At 35.1% G+C, this 20,053-nt stretch overlaps 2 protein-coding genes across 7 annotated transcripts in view; both read left to right on the forward strand.

The window, feature by feature from the left end:
- Window positions 1–20,053, forward strand: part of LOC120431243 (anion exchange protein 2) — a 126,779-nt gene that overhangs the window by 11,323 nt on the left and 95,403 nt on the right. The window lies entirely within an intron of this gene.
- Window positions 12,364–13,589, forward strand: LOC120414493 (uncharacterized). The gene is made up of 3 exons (XM_039575692.2): window positions 12,364–12,548; window positions 12,608–12,995; window positions 13,059–13,589. The coding sequence occupies exons 1-3, from the start codon at window positions 12,409–12,411 to the stop codon at window positions 13,470–13,472; spliced, it is 942 nt and encodes a 313-aa protein (XP_039431626.1). The 5' UTR covers window positions 12,364–12,408; the 3' UTR covers window positions 13,473–13,589.

The raw sequence follows: 20,053 nt of genomic DNA on the forward strand, positions 1-20,053 counted from the left end.
TTTTGCATCTTTATTTTTTTTCTGATATGTTTTAGGGGACATTAAATGCCAACTTTTCAGAAATTGCCAGAACGGGCAAAAAATATTTGACCGAATTATGAATTTTTTAATCAATACTGATTTAAAAAAAATCGAAAAATTGGTCGCAATAATTTTCAACTTAATTTTTCGATGTTAAATCAAATTTGCAATCAAATAGTACTTTAGTGAAATTTTGATAAAGTGCACCGTTGTCAAGTTATAGCCGTTTTAAGGTAACTTTTTTGAATATAGTCGCAGTTAGGCCGTTGCAAATATTTTTCAAAATTTATGTCACCCCTCCCTTCAAAATTAACCCAAAAAATCATGGGGGCATATTTTTTTTCAAAAACTTCAAAATGTTAATGAAAGTAGAAGTCAACTCTACTAAAATCAATCTAAAACGCATTTTTCTGCATTTATAACCATATTTAGCAAGTTTGAGAAAGATTAAAATATTTTGAATTTTTATAAAATTCCAATGTACAGTACCACAAAAACCCTTTTTTTTTGAAAAAAAATAATTTTCGTCAATACTTAGGTATTTGGAAAACTAATGATTGCTAAACAACAGGTGTATAATGTATTTTTAAACACTTTTTTCATTCAAGTGTTGAAACCATGGCTCGTGAATTAAATTGTTTATCTTATAAAATATTATAAAAATATTTCCAAAATTTCCAAAATTTTCAAATCAACCCCAACATTTGTCAGGGCCTATAAATTTTTAAATTCGACCATAACAAATGTTGGGGTTGATTTGAAAACTTTGAAAATATTTTTGTTTGAAAACTTAGATTTTTTGTTGGTAAATTCCAGACTCGATTATTCGAAGGCCTTGTAAAAAAATCACTTCGGATAATCGAATCATCGGATAATAGTGGCTTCAGATAATCGAGTCTGGACGGGACAGGACTTTTTGACAATAAAAATCGGACGCATATTTGCTAAGTTATCGTCACCTAAAAATTCAACGCGATTTGGTGATGTAGAGAAACCTCATTTTTATTGTGTAATTATTTTTATAGGTGGTCAAATTTGGTCATGAAATTTAAAGGTTAAAAAAGTCACTTTAGTCTAATCTAATCAGACCCTAGCAAAGGTTAAAAAAGACACTTTAGAAACAAAAATAAACGTTTTTCAGTGGATATCATGATATCGAAATTTACGTAAAGAATATTTTGATTGCAAATTTATTTAATTTTACATCCAAAAATTGAGTCAAAATAATTTTCCATCATCATATTTTTATTTGATAAATTGGCAACACTGCCAAATGAATTGTTACAAACTAGTGCCAAACTAGCTCAAAAGATGCCATTTTTTGACTCCAAAACAATTTTGGCCCAGGAACTTGTTTGGCCACTTTGGGAAACACTGATCTAAAAAATAACGAAAAATTAGATTTTCAAAAATGTTTATTTTGCACAATCCAAATTGTTGTGTGAAAAGTTCAATTTAAAAGAATTTTTGAAGTGTAACTATTTTCTGAAATGTCCTAAGCAAAACATAAAACTTTGCTGGAGACACCAAATCAATCGGAAATTCCGGTGTGAAACCAATATTCCAAATACAATTTTTTGAATATTTTAAAAACCTTTTTGTATAGACAGCTGCCAAAATTGTATCAAATCTTGGACGAACGGACCAGCGATGTAAAACGACTGATTATTTCATAGAATACACACAAAGTTTCATACAAATCAAAAAATAATATAAATCTTTGCCCGAAGTTTAAGGGAAATGTCTGATATGAGACATTATACGAAAAGGGGCAGTGTATTTTCTGCAATTTTTGGCAACGAAATTACAAGAAACCTAATAAACAAGCAACGAGTACATTTTCCGCGACATTACAACGTTTTCAGAATGTAATAATCATAAAAGATTTCACTTTTTATTTAAATTTTATTATTGTTCACCAAGGTACTACTGAAATTATGATCTAATTGAAATATAATTCAAATAATAAATTTCGCCACTCTAAGCTTTTCGACATATTCTCGTCACTTTTGCAGTTTGCTGTAATTCAAACAACATTTTCGGATACATTAACAATAGAGAGTTGCTAGTTCACTTTGATTTGAGCTATTTATTACTTTGAAATAGTCAGAAACACTTTATTAATGATGTTATTCATGGTCAAAATTCTTATATGCCGATAATATAAATGGGCTGAGAAAGGGTATATTTCCCCTACAAGCTCGAAGAATTTGTCAATAACTCAGATTATCTCAACTATGTCGTCCAAACAGAAATCAAACTGTTTCCTCTCTTTTTCCTTCAAAATATTTTCATAACAAACACTATTTTTGACATTAATTCTTTCTGAATTTCGTTCGGTTCATTCGCACCGACCACGAGCCAAGATTGAAACCAGTTTGCACCGGTATCAATCGCCATCAAGCGGGGACGCAAAATCGACAAAGGAATTGTGAAACAATTAGCAACAATTTCCCTCAATTGAGCCCGCGTCCAATGCCTTGGCTTCGCTCAACTGTAATGCTGTCGATCGTGCAAGTTTCAGTGATTCAACAGCGTCTCTATTTTCGTCACTTTAGACCGCGCGTTGTTACTTCCATACGGCAAACGGTGTTTTCGAGAAGCAAACACTAGAAGCACTCGTCAGCAGCAGATCGATTGAACTCAATGAAACGACAATAACCGTCAATTGAGGCACGGACGATCTGTACCACACGTTCGCGAATCAATATGGAGGCGATCGACAGTTGATACATTGATCTCGTGGTTAATTGCTGGAATGACTTGATTCGTGAGCTTGTTTGTTTTGCTCGTCGCGAACGCGAAATTGAGCCCTTTGGAATCTGCACCGGCGATCGTCTTCCAGTCTAGACTCGCTTCGTGGAAGATTCGTCGGTGACATTTTCCGGCTTGTGGTATTTTTCGCCGTAATCGAATCGATTGAAATGTGTATGAATTGAAGGGCATAGTTTGTGTTGTGGCGCTTGATGGGAAATAATGAGCCCGCATGAATACTTTTTTAACTTTTATGATTCTATTTATTTTTGGCGATGTTGTTCTTATGAAGAGAAGATGTGAACTGGAATCAATAATTTGTCAACTTGACCTGATCTTGTCGCATGCCGCTTTTTGACGTACTGAGAAAACTGCGTTTTAATATTTGACCATGAATCAACAAACACTAGAGCACAGAATGTAAACAATAACAAACACGTTTTGTTTGGCTGAACGTTCTGTGCATTGTCCCGAAGTTTGGTTAGTATTGGGTGCCGAAGTCCCGAGTAATAATTGGAAATGTTAACAGGAGTTGGACATGTACGTGTGTCAAACGCGTTCTGACCTGAAATGTTCAGGGTGTGTCAAGATGGCACGACAAGATTGAAACTTCTTTCATATGAAGAGTGACAACAATGCTCAGAGTTTTTTTTCGGTTTTATTTAATTTCTTAGGATTGAAATACGAACGAATTGACGAATTGAGAACTGGATAAAATGATGTCCTTAACTCAAATAAGCCCAAAACGCACGTGCGACAAGAAGATCATGATGAATTGATCTAGCATAGCAAAATCCAAAACAATAATAAACTAGTTTCACCGATCTATTTTCTAAAAACTGAGTAAAACGGATATGTATTTTCAAACAAATCTGCTGAAGAAGCGATGTATGATTCATATAGGGAAAAACAAGAAATATATTGTATAGAATAAAAAAATACTGACTCAAATTTTTTTTTATGTTTTTTTTCGTTACATTCCAGACTCGATAATTCGGAGGAATCGCAAAGTTTTCACTTTGTATAATCGAACCACGAAAGAAGTTTTTTTTCGTTTTCTTATCATTGATTTTCCTCAGGGGTGCCCAATTTTTTTGAGTGGTGGTTTGAATTTTAAACTCACATTAGCTTGTACGTGGAAAACTGTTTATTTTTAAAATAAATTACGTTATAATAAACGAAAAAATATCGATCCTTTAAAGTTTTTTGTGATTCTGGTTTTTTTTATTATCGTCATTTAAATCTTTTCCAACAATCATCCCATAAAAAAAATAATAAATATTGGTCTACCTGAATCAGATGGGCAAAAAAGGGTATTGTTGAACAAAATATTAGTGTCGGGATCAAACTATGGATAAGTCATCAATTTTATATTGTCAAATAAATATTTAAACTTTGCCTTCTTCAGCGTTGTGATAGGATTTTCTTAAAAGAGCAATTCCAGCTCAAATCAGGAATTTTTCTGGTACTTTTGTACCCGACCCTCTCCGATTTCAATGAAACTTTGTAGACATGTTATCCTAGGCCTATATAAGCCATTTTTGTGTATATGGAGCCAATAGTACTCGAAAATAACATTTGAGGAGGGCGTAAGGTATTTAAATATTTTTGAATTTTGTAATTTAAAAATTACTGTATCTCGAAGCCGTTGCGTCGTATCAAAAAGTGGTCAAAGACAAACTTGTAGGAAATTGGACGGGCTGACACACTGAAACAAAAATACACGCCACATCTATGAGATTTTTTGATTTTTGAGTCTAAAACTTAAATTTAAAGGTGATGTCACGATTTTTTTTCGTTCAAAATTTTTGAGGAAATAGCCTAAAATGTTACCAAAGGACTGACGAAAAATGCAGGATGGTATGTCTCTCCTAAAAAATACAAAAATCATTTACTAAAACTGTTTTTTTGAAAAGTGGTCCAAACGTCAAAATTTTTAAAAACCAGTAGTTGGAATCGATTTTCCAGACAATTTTACATAAAAGTCTCCATTATGACCATTGTCCCATGTCCAATCCTTGGGAAGGTACAGCGGTTTTAAAAATAAAAATGTTGAAAAAACGGTTTTTTTGTGGTTGTTGGCAATTTCTATATGACAGACTTGGTTTTTCAGTCTCGTAAATATTTTTACCGGAAAGCTCGTCCAATTTTCCATAAGTTTGTCTTTGACAGCTTTTTGATTTATATCTTTTTTATATTTACGTAAGCAAATTAACTATCCTAGTTTCTACCACACTGAAAAAAATAATCTATTTTCAGTTATTAAGTTTGCATACTGAACTGTTCAACAAATGGATCTATTCATTTTTTACAAATTAAAAAATCAAAAACTTTTCGCGAAACACAAAACATGTTATGAAACAAGAAAAGTTTAGCCCATAAAACGCATACTAATAATGATAGTAATAATAATAATGTTCAAAACTTGCCGATGCATAAATTATTAACCGGCCGCAGCCTGAAACGTTTCATAGGAGCAGCGTGTAACTGATCGTTGACGGATACTTGCCGCGAGCGTGCTGGCATTTTACGCCCAATCCGGTTTTCCGAAAGGGTTAACGATTCATGGCAAACAAATTGCCTTATTGGTTAGGGGTGGTTTTGAAGTTTGACAAGTTTTAAGTTAAATAAAGAAAAAAAATGTCAAATGCAAGAGTTAGATAATTTTTGCTTTTTATTAATTTACTTTAAAAAAAAAATATCCAATAATTGCCAAATGTCTCACTAGTCTGCGAAGTAGCAAATCAAGGTATCGTTTAATGAATATGTGTTGACATGATTAATGCAGCTCATGAATATTCCTGTTATAAGTGAAAACATGCAATTTTGATTTGCACCACACAGAAAAGTTTGTTTACTTTTGAGCTAATTTAATATCCAGTTTTTGTATTTTGTTGCAAAAACTCATTTTTTATAATTTAATGCCGATGATTAATGCTTCAACAATTGACAAATTTTGCTTCAAGCAAACTTTTTCATTCAAACTGGTTCAAACTGACCAATAACTGACGCAAAACCCGGGTAGAACGACCAGCCGTTTTTTTCGTTTACTTTTCTATGGGGGCGCATAATAAATGATAACACAGTTCAAACATTGCATCAGCACCACGCATCGTCGTCGTTTTGGGCAGGTTGTGGCTTGATGGCTGGGCAAATATTGGCACTCGCCGAATGAGTGACTGGCCGCGGATCGTTGGACATCTTGTTTGGCAGGGTAAATATGGCGTTATTGTTTCCGTCTGAGTTTGCGTTGAACTTCCTGGTGATCTAGAATTGTGGATATGGTCATTTAAAAAAAAATGGTAGATTTTTAAAGTTGTTACGTTTTATGAAAAACTTTGCTCGTTTATGTCTCTATCATTTTTGTGCAACCTAAAAAAGTGCTGAACACGATACTTCAAGCTTTTCCTGGAAGTTCAAACTTTTTTTTGTTTCCATCAGCATCAACAACAAATAGCTGCCTACTCACGACAGTCACCCGTCAGCAGTTAGTTAATAGTTGTGGCGCGGTGGCAATTTTCAGCGTAAACCCGAGCTGAGCTGAGCTAGACACTATAATACAACTCGCGTGAATTCTGCACTTGTTACACTTTTTTTCATTTGTTCGCCAGTCCAACAACACGTTTTTCCACCGCGGTCCACGTGACCGGCCGAGTGTGCTGAACCTCCGCGGTATTGTATTACCGGCGGTGTGCGCCTAAATTGTGCCGACGCTAAAGAGTAAACACAACCGTCGAGGTACAGTGGGCTTTCGTTTTGTTCGGTTTAAGAGCTTTAAATTTGAATTTTCGGTTGATAAAATATTATCAAAAATTGTTTCTTTTTACATCGATCTATCATTAAAATGTTTAATCCACTTGAATTTCAAATCAACTTTTTTTCTGCTTTTAGAAAAGTGCTTTACAAAGTTCAACTGTAGCGTGATCCAATTGCAGGTACTGACTCGCCCAACAACTTCCGCTGCAAGCTTCAAAAGAAACACAGCAGTGACACCACCTTGAATGCATCTTTCGTGCCCCAGGTGTCAAGCGTAATTGTGAATTCTTTGTTTGATGCGTGATTAATTCAATGAAAATTAAATTACAAATATGTACATTTTAATTCAAAAATTCGAAATTTATTTGTGATTTTTCAATCTTTTTCAAAATTGTTAATCCAAACAACTTTAGAAGCGTCCTTAAACTGATACCAAGCATCGTATTTTTGTTTACTCTTCGTTCACGAGACCTGTTATGAAACCGCGCTATCGAAATCAAGTACAAGGAATTCAATCCATCATCACTTGACTGACACAGTTCTGACGTCACGCAGACTGTCGTGGTGATAAGTCAGACATGCGGCTTACTCCAAAAACGTGCACCACGATCGAATGATGTTTGTATGTACGATAAGAAGTGTAACAGTTGGACAAAAAATGTTTACTATTTCGAATTATTCAAGGCCCTTAACAATCTACAACCCAACCCTGCCTTTAGACGGGCTTCGATTTAAAAAATCACCAAAATCCATTTTTCAACCAATTTTTAATCTTTAAAAAGCATTGGAAAGAAGAAATTTTAAAATTTTAGAGAATTTATGGGTTATAAGTTGTACTTGTTTTATGCGACTTGGCCAATGTTTTAAAAAATGACATTTTTTGGGTCAAATTTGGCTGTGTTTTTAACTAACATTTCCTATTTTTAAGTAAAATGAAGTATGCAGTAATTTTTCTAGAGTCGCAGAATATGCCCCTATGAATTTTTAAACAATTTAAATTATGATGGTGCCATTTTATAGCAGAAAATCTAAAAAAACAAGCAAACAGTTGAAAAAGTGACTGTAAAAACATGAAAAAAAACAGATAGGCAAAATGTAATGGTAGCAGGTGGTAGAATAGGCCAAATACTACCAAAACAAACATTAACTAAACAAGATAAATGCAAATTAAAATACTACAAATGAAACAAGAAAAACATAAAACAAGAGAAGTTAAGTTTTTCGTAGAACAAAAATTGCTCAAAATGACCTACTGAACACGGGAAAAATAAAAATTTTCGAATAAAAACATTGGGCAGTAGAGGATTAAGTAAATTTTAATTTTCTATAATTTTTGTATTAGCAATTTCAAGTTGAACCAACCTATTTTTACTTATGTTTTTCGAAAAAAAAATCCTCTCAGTGCATGTATCAAATAAATTTTAGCTTGTTTTCATTTGCATTCTATTTTTTTTTTGTTTTTTTTTCTACTTTTTCTTAAATTTTGTTTCTCATAATTAGAAAAATATTTCAAATAGTTTTGAGTCAACGGTAATTCATGTTTTGTAAAATTGTTTCAACTTTTCATTAGAAGTTCAACTATAATACAACCTTTCTTTGCATTTTTTAATTTTTTCCTAAGTTCAGCCAATTTAGTTATTTTCAAAAAAATGATTTAGAAATGAGCTGATATTTGACATGAGAGTCCCTAAGGGCACCCACTACATGTCTGATTCTGAGAACTTAAGTTGTTGGTACAAAATAATATACAATCTTGACTCGATTACACCGGTCAACAAATTGTCTGCGCAACCTCAACTCAAGGGGAATCATGAATTTTGGGGTCCCAAGAAACACGTGCATTTTGATTTTTTCAAAATTCAACATTTTTCTATGGAGAATTAGTACTGTTCGGCTCCGACATACAATTTTAAGTTATATGCAAGAGCGATTAACCGCCCTGATTCTCCATACATCATTTTTTTTACAGTCATTTTTGTATTTTTTGTAGGTCAGTGTTATCCGAAAACCTACTTTTCGTTGTCTTATTGTTGATTGTCGTGAATGAACCCTACTACTACTGTAAACTAAATTAGAATTGTTTGATCCAAGATGAAGGCCAAAATGGTGGCGTTGAAAAAATGCATTTCGTAATTTATTCAAGAATTTAATAGACGTCCAAACATTCAAATTTCACTAAAATGGGAATGCCGAACTTCAATTTAATGTAAAAAGGAAGAAAATTTTAAAACAACAGTTTTTGTTTATGGGTTGATGTAGGGATGTCCATGGCCTTCCAAGGACTCCCTGGAGTTGAGATCTACGAGTCTATCGCCGTAACAAGAAAGAGGTCGTCGTTAAAATATTATTGAGTGTCCAATCACAATCGATGACTTTTCACCTCAATTTTAAATACTAGCAACTTTCATTTATTCATGAAATATTGTAGCTTTCGCTATTCAGTGATTTCAAATGTAGGAGGTCCTACATGTACAAAAGGGAAAAGGGATACCTTAAAACTAACTTATAAACTATATAAAGAGCGGATCAATGCAGCTGAAGACTGCAATGATTTTTGTCGAAATGCATCAATTATCTTATTGGACATAACATCCAAAGTGTCAACTTCGGCTAATTGATGAAGTTCACTGGTGCTGAACCAGGGAGGAAGTTTCAGAATCATTTTCAGAATTTTGTTCTGAATCCTCTGAAGTTTCTTCTTCCTGGTTAAGCAACAGCTTGTCCAGATCGGCACAGCATAAAGCATGGCAGGTCTGAAAATTTGTTTATAAATTAACAGTTTATTCTTGAGACAAAGTCTAGAATTCCTGTTTATAAGTGGATACAAACATTTAATATATTTGTATACCGGCTCCGTGGCTTAATGGTTACGGCTTCTGCCTCACAAGCAGAAGGTTCAGGGATCAATTCCTGGTTGGTACCTTTGAAATTTGGAATCATGAATTTGAACTTTGAATATGAACAAAAAACGAAAATGAATCAGGCGGGATTCGAATTCACGCCTCTGGATTGGTGGTCTGGGACGCCTAAGCATTCGGCCATCAGAAGGTTTACACTCAAGCAGTGAAATGATCCGTAGTGTTGAAACATGTTATCTTCTCATATTAAATACGCGCTGATTCCTGATTTGCCTGACGGGATTGGAAGTCTAAATATAGATCGAGTTTCCTTCAGATGCTTGCTTCTATGTTTAGGCGGGGCCGAACAATGCCCAGCGACCTCGGAATTGGACCGCAAGGAGCTCTGTCATTCTGAAACGGGTCGTTGGAAGCAGCGCGAGGGCTATCACCACCTAATACCCGGGACTGAGATAAGTTGTATCAGCATTCGGCATATACAACGTCTGATACAAACTATACTTTCCCATAATATCGCTACCGGTTAGCGGGTATTGGATTGGAGACACACACACACACACACACACACACACACACACATACACACACACACACACACACACACACACAGTTTTTGTTTATGGGTTGATAAGGCCTTTGCAAATATTTTTCAAAGTTGATGTCGATATTTTGAAATCTAATGATATCATAACAACTAGACAGTAGGCCGTCCCAAAAAAATCAAAATTTGACAAATCTTTGGTGCTCACCTCTAGAATGATAGATTAGGTTGTCAGGAACAATGTTTTCATACAACAAAAAATTCCCAAAAATGGTTTACAACTCGCGCGCGGAGCTTGAATGAAAAAAGTGCATTTTTCGAGTATTTTTCAGAAATGCGAGTAACAATCATACTAAAGTCATTCAAATTTGGTCGCCTTGTGCTTCAAGTTATAGTTTAATGTCCCCTGAACAAATTCCTGTACAGACATAGTCCATAAAAGCTTGTGTTTGGGCATGGCAGGGCGTTTTAGGGAGAAAAAATTGTATTTTTTAGCCAAAACATTTAAAAATCACTCCCCAAAACCAGCCAATAAAAATTGCAGCCAAAACTAATGCATTCAGCCTATAGGAAATTTTACGGAGATCATTTCGCTTTTTTAAAATTCAATTTATGTCCACGCAAATCCGAGATATTTGCATTTTAGTGAACAAAAAGTGACGAATTTTCAAAATTCTTTGTATATAAGCGTTTTTAGCAAAAACATTGGCTGCTATGATTACAAACGGGAATGCATATATTTTGGAAATTTTTATTTTGCTCGCTCAAAAACGATATTTGTTAATAACATTTCATGAAAAAACATGAGATTTTCTCACAATGTTTGGCACGTCTTGGGGAGAGATTTTTGAAATTTTTTGGCTGAAAAATACAAATTTTTCTCCCTAAAACGCCCTGCCGTGCCCAAACACAAGCTTTTATAAACTATGTCTGTACAGGAATTTGTTCAGGGGACATTAAACTATAACTTGAATCCCAAGGCGACCAAATTTGAATGACTTTAGTATGATTGTTACTCGCATTTCTGAAAAATACTCGAAAAATACACTTTTTTCATTCGAGCTCCGCGCGCGAGTTGTAAACCATTTTTGGGAATTTTTTGTTGTATGAAAACATTGTTCCTGACATCATAATCTATCATTCTAGGGGTGAGCACCGAAGATTTGACAACTTTTCATTTTTTTGGGACGGCCTACTAGACAGGTCTCGAGACAGGTATGTAATGCAAGAAGTAAACAGGAGCCGCCTATCACCATGTTTTTGCTATAAAAAATGAGTCACACCAAAATATTCCAATAATTGGGTACTAAAGCCCTATGCCAATTTTTATGTACAACGGTAAAAAACACGATTAAAAACCATTTCTGATCTTTTTTTTTCATTTTAATGCAAATTTTTTTTTGACAAGACAACATTTTTTCGATGGATCAACTATGGTCCCCTTGGAACGACCTGTCAAGTAGGAGCTTTTCTGTCAAGAAGGACCGCGGGGTTATTTTTTCAAAATTGATTTAAAAATCCATTTTAAGCTCTTTATGGTCGTACAAAGGGTCGTTGTACTCAGAAAAATAAGCTTTATCGCTGTGAACAATAATATCAGCAATCTAAGCTTCATTTTAGGACCCAATTGGTTGCAATGTTTCAAGGCTCCACAAAGACATCAAAGTTCCAAAATTAATTTTGTTAATTTAATCTAATCGGTCTTTATCGGTGAAATCTGACGCAAATTTTAGAAGAAAGATAATGAAATTTTAGGTGGATAGGTCGACTAGGAGTCATAGAAGAAGATATAAAGGACGGAAACTAAGTCAGCGAAGGGCCATTTGAGGAAGTATGTGTGTGTGATCAAGTCTTTTAGCCTTCTAATTTGGCTCTGTACAAGTACTGAGCGAAACACACAGTAAATGTACAGAGACAACTTATTCCTGCAGCGTCATCCATATGACTCCCGGACGGCCAAAAGAAATGATCGCACACCGCCTATACATCCCAGAAATATCCGAACGCAATAAATGTCATCGGTAGAACCAAAGTAACGTGCCGGTTGTATGTATCGGCGGTGTGCGATCATTTCTTTTGGCCGTCCGGGAGTCATATGGATGACGCTGCAGGAATAAGTTGTCTCTGTACATTTACTGTGTGTTTCGCTCAGTACTTGTACAGAGCCAAATTAGAAGGCTAAAAGACTTGATCACACACACATACTTCCTCAAATGGCCCTTCGCTGACTTAGTTTCCGTCCTTTATATCTTCTTCTATGACTCCTAGTCGACCTATCCACCTAAAATTTCATTATCTTTCTTCTAAAATTTGCGTCAGATTTCACCGATAAAGACCGATTAGATTAAATTAACATCAGTTCTCGGTGACCAAAACAATATGGGAAAATTAATTTTGCAATCTGGACCTCTGTGCATTGCCTGCAAGGCATTATTATCCAAGTAGACACTGAAAAGTCACAATTTGAAAATAAATAAAATGTCAAGATTAAGGCCACCTGGAGCTCCTCGCACAGATGGACCGTCTTCTGCTGGCGGCACCATCCTTCCGGAACCGGTCCAGTCGAAGATGGTCGAAAGCTCCGACTATTCGCTGGACACCGAGTTTGCCTATTACTGGTATGGTTCAATGTTTACTTTAAGCTTTCCTCTTTCAACTGTCTCCATGCTGTTCCCAGTGCCCTCCTTACGGAACTGATCCCAGTGATGCGCGTTGAGGAGGAAAAAGAACTTGCCAACCGTTGGCTCACGAAGCTCGCGGAACCGACGCTGGCCGTGAAGAACCTCCGGGATAAGCGGAACCGCTTCCTAATGATGCTGTGCATCAGTTTGTACAGTGGCCACATCCAGACCCCGTTCAATATGACTCCACCGGCAAAACTGCCGGAAATCGCCACAATCAAGCGGCCCAGATTTGACCCTCCCGCATGGCACGGAATCGAAGCCGATTGGAAGGAGCACCTGGGACTGCTCGCGGAAATGGGCAAAAAGCTTAAACTTCCGGCCGTTCGCAAGTGCCAAGCTCACGCGAAGCAGTGCAGTGGTGGAAAGGATGCTCGTGGAACCGTATGTTTACTTCCGGTTTGAGCTCTGTAGATCCATTCTTACAATAATCTCCTCCTCTTTCAGTTCCTGGATCGTCAATTCGAGTTCTTCTTGTACAACGCACGAAGTTACCTTCGCTCGCTGAACGCCTATCCGAAGCTACGGGTTGCCTGCCGATGGTTGGAGGCACTTTGCCAGGTGGACCGGAACTGTTGTGCTCGGGCCAAAGGCATCCGGAACGACTACATGATGGCGCTGATGAGTTATCTGCTGCACCATCAGCTAACCGGGCCGTTCCGAAGTTTGCCCGAGTATCCGTTGGAGTCGCTCCAGGAAGCGGCAAAGAAAGCTGCCGAGGGACAACCGCTGAATCGTGCTACGGGAGGGGATGGACATGGCATTCTGAACCAGTTCCCCATACCGGAAGAGGGTGCCTTTGCGTTCATATCGATGAGCTCCGGGCTGGTGAAGAAAATGGGCGGACTGTCGATCACATGAATGGGATTTTGTGAAGCTATAGCTGGTTTAAAATTGAATGTGGTTGTGATTAAATGTTTATTAAAATAGTTTTTCAAAAAGAAATAAATCTATTTGGATCAAACATTTTGATTTCCACGTGAATGTTTCCTCATGCATCTCTTTAATTTTGAAATATTTAGTGTGTCAGTGTGTTACATCGTTGTTGTCGTCGTTGATACAATGATAAACAAGACTACAATCTGAACTGAGACAGAAGTTTTTAGATAGATTGGAAGAACTTAAAATTGGAAACATGTATTTTTTGTTATGCTTTGAATTGTAAATCAATCATTATTGATTGTGATCCAGATTGAAAAATTCTTATAAACAAATTTCTTTTGTTAATTTTCTATGCGTTAAGATAAGATGACGATTTGTTTGATCAAGCGTACACCTGTGAACTGGACCAAGCCGCAGGCGGGTATGAGAATTATTCATTCATTCATTCATTAATTTTCTAGCGACAAGAAAAGCTAAAAATATTTTTTCAAGTCTTCAATAATACCTACACCCAAAGTTAAAGATCGAGGGGATAGTCCTCCCGAAAAGAAACGTGAGGAAAGTACTATTTCGCCAGAGTATAAACCTCTCGCGTGTTCATTCGTTCATTGAAAGAGTTCATCCCATTGAGTGGCTTATATGGACAAATGACCGCCACTTAATCATCGAACCATGGTGGCCCATACGGCAAAGGCACGGTTCAGTATGACGAAGGTCTTAGTTTCGAGTCTCGGTACCGGTACATTTTTTGACAGATGAACTTTTTTTGAAAATGAACCCATGAGTAAAATACTCTCGATAATTTCGGGATTTATCCTCTCCGTCCGCACACAGTACCATTTTACTTCCGAACCGTGCTCTTTATCCTCTCGTATGCCGGTGTCTAGTTCTGGGTGTAGAAAGTTAACAGAAACGGAAACATGAAAATATATTTAATATGACATCCAGTCAATTTAAATTTAGATAAGTTACGAATTAGGTGTTTTGTTTCATATTATCTTTAATGTCCATTTAAGGTCGTAGAAGGTGTCCTTCACTCTTGAAGCAATGACTCTCAATGATGGTTCTGAATTCAGGGTCCAGAAATTATAAATTGAAATGAAAAAATAATAACGATACATAAATTTCTTCTACAAACAACACAAAGTTAACCATTTTTTGATTGATACATTCTGAATCAAGATTTGAATGTTTTTTTTCTCACACAAATATGGCCGCCAAATGGACGATTGGGAATGATGCCTATCAAAGCCTTAACTCACTTGCACAAACTGGGGCAAATCGGGCCTACAGTTCAAATAGAGACCCCGAGCAGACGGAAATAACGTGGGAATAACATTTTTTGTTATTTGAAAATACTAGGGCAATAACATTTTATGTTATTTATAACAAGATTTGTTATTCACCGTTATGATTTTTTTGTTATTGGATTGTTATTGTAATAACAGACTTATAACATTTTGCGTTATTCTTCGAACAAATCTTTGTTATTCTTTTTTGTTATTTTAACAACTAATCCGATCATCCCAAAAACAGTTGGAGTTATTCTTCCATAACAAAAAATGTTATTCCCAAGTTGTTTTGACTTTCAACCAATATCAGACCAATAACAAATTTGGTTATGATAACATAAACTGTTTTTAAGCTCTTATGCAAAAATGGATTTTTCAAGAATATTCCATAACATTTTTTGTTATTTTAACAGCATTTGTTATTGAAATGGCATGAATTTCGTTATTACCGTCTGCCCGGGACAGCAGATTTTTTAAGCATTATACTTGGAAATCAATGAGACAATTTTGGAATCGGAAAGTACATAACTGCCCATGTTCGCATAAATGTCCCATATGCAAAAACGGCAAGCTGAGACAAACGCAATACAAGTTTGTCCCACATATAAGGCCTCGTATTAAGTTGATTTCTAGAACAAAGTACTGAATCTTTAAGGCTTTTTTGAAAGAGCACATGATTTTGAACCAAACTGCACCAATAAGTGATGAAAACACATATGGGACATTATGCGATCTGGGACAACTAACTTTTTTTTAATAAAGTTAACCGTTCACAAATTAGGCCGCTATTTTTTGAAGTTCATGTCCCTCGACTCTGACCAAAGTCGAGTGCGGCAAAAAATTAAAAAAAATGAATTTACGCACCATGGTTTCAACATTTGAATGAAAAAAGTGTTTTTAATATGCATTACAATTTTCCGATTTCTAAAAATCCCTTTTTTAAATTTTCGATTTTTTCATGTGTTTTAAGGGACAAAACCTTGCATTTTTTAAGCCAAAATTTTTCCGACAAGCTTTATTTTTTTATATAGTTGTTTTTGCTAAAAAATCAATCTTGTACCTAAAGTCTCGTACCTCAAATTTTGCGAATTTGCAATCGAAAAGAACTTTAAATTATTATTTTTTTGATTAAATGCACCATTTTCAATATAAAGCCATTCAATGTTAAAATTTGATTTTTTAAAGTAGGATAAAAGAAAAAGAAACAGAAAAATTTAATGTTTTTAAGTCTTACCCAAACAAACCTTCTAATGTCAATGGAAATGGTCCGACTGTCAATGTTACAATGTGAAACATTTATAAAATTTTCCGATCTTTTAGAAAACAATATTTTGATTTTTTTTAATCAAGACTACCATTTCAAAGGGTGTAATATTGAGTATTTGGCCCTAGAGCGTCCTATTTCCCGGGGTTACAAAATTCCCGGGAAATCCCGGGAATTCCCGGGAAATTTGAAATTTAACGAAAATTATTCTGATCCAGTCTAAATATTTCTGTTTTCATATTTTTCAACATTATGAGTTTTTTTTTTGGACAGAGAAACTCTATGCTCCACATCCATAAAGTTGAAATGAAAAAAAAAATCATGCAGAAATAATGTTTTTCTTGGCAAATAACTTATTTCAGAAGAAGTACTTTCAACTTGTGAATAAATAGATAATCATTGAATTTGCCTTAAAAATCCAATTTCTAGCGCTTTTTACCTTGACTATTTAATGTAATCACATCTCAATGTTATCAAATATTTGAAGCAAGTTTTAAAATACGGTTGCATTCTTTGGGTAAATTTCATATGATACGAAGTTGTTTTTTAATGATTTTTCTTTGTATCATTTATGGTGTGATTTCAGTTATATGGTTACTTGGAGTAATACATTATTTTGATTGAATTAATTTCATGGTATAAAAGTGGTTGAAATTAAACGATATTTTCATATTTAACCCTTTTAAGCCCATGGCAGGTCAAGTGCTTCATAAATTTATAACCTTAAACTGTAATTTCTCGAATACTTTTCAACAAATTCTTCTCGCACAACCCTTTTTGAAAAATTTAATTATATCAATTCAATTTTCATCCGATTTGGTCAAGGTAAACAAGAATTTTAAACAAATCTCAATTTTGATCTTGGGCCAAAGAGGCAAATATCTTATTTTCAAATGATATAAGGGTAATTCTCTACCAACTCACACGAAATCGGGAAAAGTTGCCCCGACCCCTCTTCGATTTGCGTGAAACTTTGTCCTAAGGGGTAACTTTTGTCCCTGATCACGAAACCGAGGTCCGTTTTTTGATATCTCGTGACGGAGGGGCGGTACGACCCCTTCCATTTTTGAACATGCGAAAAATGAGGTGTTTTTCAATAATTTGCAGCCTGAAACGGTGATGAGATAGAAATTTGGTGTCAAAGGGACTTTTATGTAAAATTAGACGCCCGATTTGATGGCGTACTCAGAATTCCGAAAAAACGTATTTTTCATCGAAAAAAACACTAAAAAAGTTTTAAAAATTCTCCCATTTTCCGTTACTCGACTGTAAAAAATTTTGGAACATGTCATTTTATGGGAAATTTAATGTACTTTTCGAATCTACATTGTCCCAGAAGGGTCATTTTTTCATTTAGAACAAAATTTTTCATTTTAAAATTTCGTGTTTTTTCTAACTTTGCAGGGTTATTTTTTAGAGTGTAACAATGTTTTACAAAGTTGTAGAGCAGACAATTACAAAAATTTTGATATATAGACATAAGGGGTTTGCTAATAAACATCACGAGTTATCGCGATTTTACGAAAAAAAGTTTTGAAAAAGTTACTTTTTGCGTTTCTCTTTGTTTCGTCGTCCGTGTCTGTCGCGGGTGACCATGAACGGCCATGATCGATGACGACCAACTTTTTCAAAACTTTTTTTCGTAAAATCGCGATAACTCGTGATGTTTATAAGCAAACCCCTTATGTCTATATATCAAAATTTTTGTAATTGTCTGCTCTACAACTTTGTAGAACATTGTTACACTCTAAAAAATAACCCTGCAAAGTTAGAAAAAACACGAAATTTTAAAATGAAAAATTTTGTTCTAGATGAAAAAATGACCCTTCTGGGACAATGTAGATTCGAAAAGTACATTAAATTTCCCATAAAATGACATGTTCCAAAATTTTTTACAGTCGAGTAACGGAAAATGGGAGAATTTTTAAAACTTTTTTAGTGTTTTTTTCGATGAAAAATACGTTTTTTCGGAATTCTGAGTACGCCATCAAATCGGGCGTCTAATTTTACATAAAAGTCCCTTTGACACCAAATTTCTATCTCATCACCGTTTCAGGCTGCAAATTATTGAAAAACACCTCTTTTTTCACATGTTCAAAAATGGAAGGGGTCGTACCGCCCCTCCGTCACGAGATATCAAAAAACGGACCTCGGATTCGTGATCAGGGACAAAAGTTACCCCTTAGGACAAAGTTTCACGCAAATCGAAGAGGGGTCGGGGCAACTGCTGTGTGAGTTGGCGGAGAATTACCCATAACAAAAAAAATCGTTAAAATAGGTTGTCAAAAATAAAAAAGGTAATATTCATTCCATTATAGCGTAATTTTTGTTGCACAACATATAAGCAAACAATGCTCCTAGTTGCGAATGCTTCAGTAATAAATACTATATTAATTAAACCTTGACATGAAATTTATAGACAAGCTGATTAGTTCAATATATTTTTAATAAAATCAAATCAGTTTCGCTAATTATTATTTTCTGCATAATTTAAAAAAAAAGTGCCAAAAAGGCAGACAAATGTATACTTCCGCTTGTATTTGTACTTGTATTTTGTAAATTCCCGGGAAATTTACAAATTTTCCAGGAAACGGGAAATATTTTTTTCCGGGAAATCCCAGGAATTCCCGGGAAATAATTTTCCGGGACGGGAAATTGGACCCTCTATTTGGCCCTTTTGGAATGTTAGGGGAATTAATTTTCTGTGAAAAAAAAGTTAATTAAAAAACCACATTTTTCCGTTCACCTATTTTTTCTGAATAATCCTCATCAATTCCTACAATTTTGCCCAAGACACCAAATCAATCGAAAACTTCCTTGAATAGTTACAGATTTTCGAATATTTACGTACCAGTTTGAGCCAAATAAAAAAATATATAGATAAATCCATTTTCAGTTTTGGTGAAAAAGGAGCGCTTTGACACAATTTTTGTTATTTTCACGCTACAAAATGATGTATTAAAATTAACTTCTTGCAAAATATGAACATAAAGAAATTTCCTAAATTTTCATCCGGTAAAAGCAACTCCTGTTTTTAATTTTGATTGAATTAGTAAAAGGGTGTGCTGCATGCGTCTTTTCAACTTGGTTGAAATCACATGCTTATCTCTCCTGTAATCTTAATTTTGCACACGATAACGAAACGATAAACTCGATATCAAAGAGTCACGCGCCAAACCGATAAAATAATCACAAAGCTGACTCAAATATCACTCTCCTGCGGCACTGAATGATTTCATTCATTCCGACTCCAAATTTTCCACCTGCCCAAATCCCGTAGGCGTGTGCTGACTTATGCTTTTCGGTCAAATTTTATTGTCCCAGATTACCAGCCGCGGATTACGAACCTGTCGATTCGGGCTTGTCCGGTAGCTTATCGGGTGGGTGTAATTTACACTAGACGAATTATTATCAGTCACATGTCCACTTGAGAGCTGTGGCGCGCGACCTCGACGCGTCAATGTTTTGACGAGTTCGGTTTGCTCCCAAATCATGTGTACGAGATATGATGTCAGCGTGGGTGGATTTCAATTTTTTCAAGTTTGAACTGAAGGTCATTTTAATTGCATGCAAAAAATGAAAAATAATTTGCAAAACAACTTGCTTGTGTATGCCTTAATCGTATCGCGTGAATATTAAGCAAACGGAATGTGGAGATAAACCGGCATTGAAAACTAAGTACCTTGACAACAAAAGTTGAATAAACTTGAAAATTCGTATTTTTGTGTACATAGCGATTATGTATTGCGATTGTTGGAGCTGATAAGGACGCGTGCCAAAAGTTGTTAGTTAATGCAAACAATAAATAAGGTGTGTCAGCTGATCAAAGAAGTTGTTTTCGATATTTACAATGTATTATTTTCATTTTAAAATAGAAAAAAATAGTAATACATTCATCAAATTGATTCAAAATTTGTGTTTTGAATGCTTCATATTTTCAACTGTTTTCCAAAATTCAGCGTCCGTTAATCTCGTTGAGCAAACATTTGTCCAAATAACTTTGT

This window comes from Culex pipiens, chromosome 3 (assembly GCF_016801865.2).
Source record: "Culex pipiens pallens isolate TS chromosome 3, TS_CPP_V2, whole genome shotgun sequence".
NCBI classification, from domain to species: Eukaryota; Metazoa; Arthropoda; class Insecta; order Diptera; family Culicidae; genus Culex; species Culex pipiens.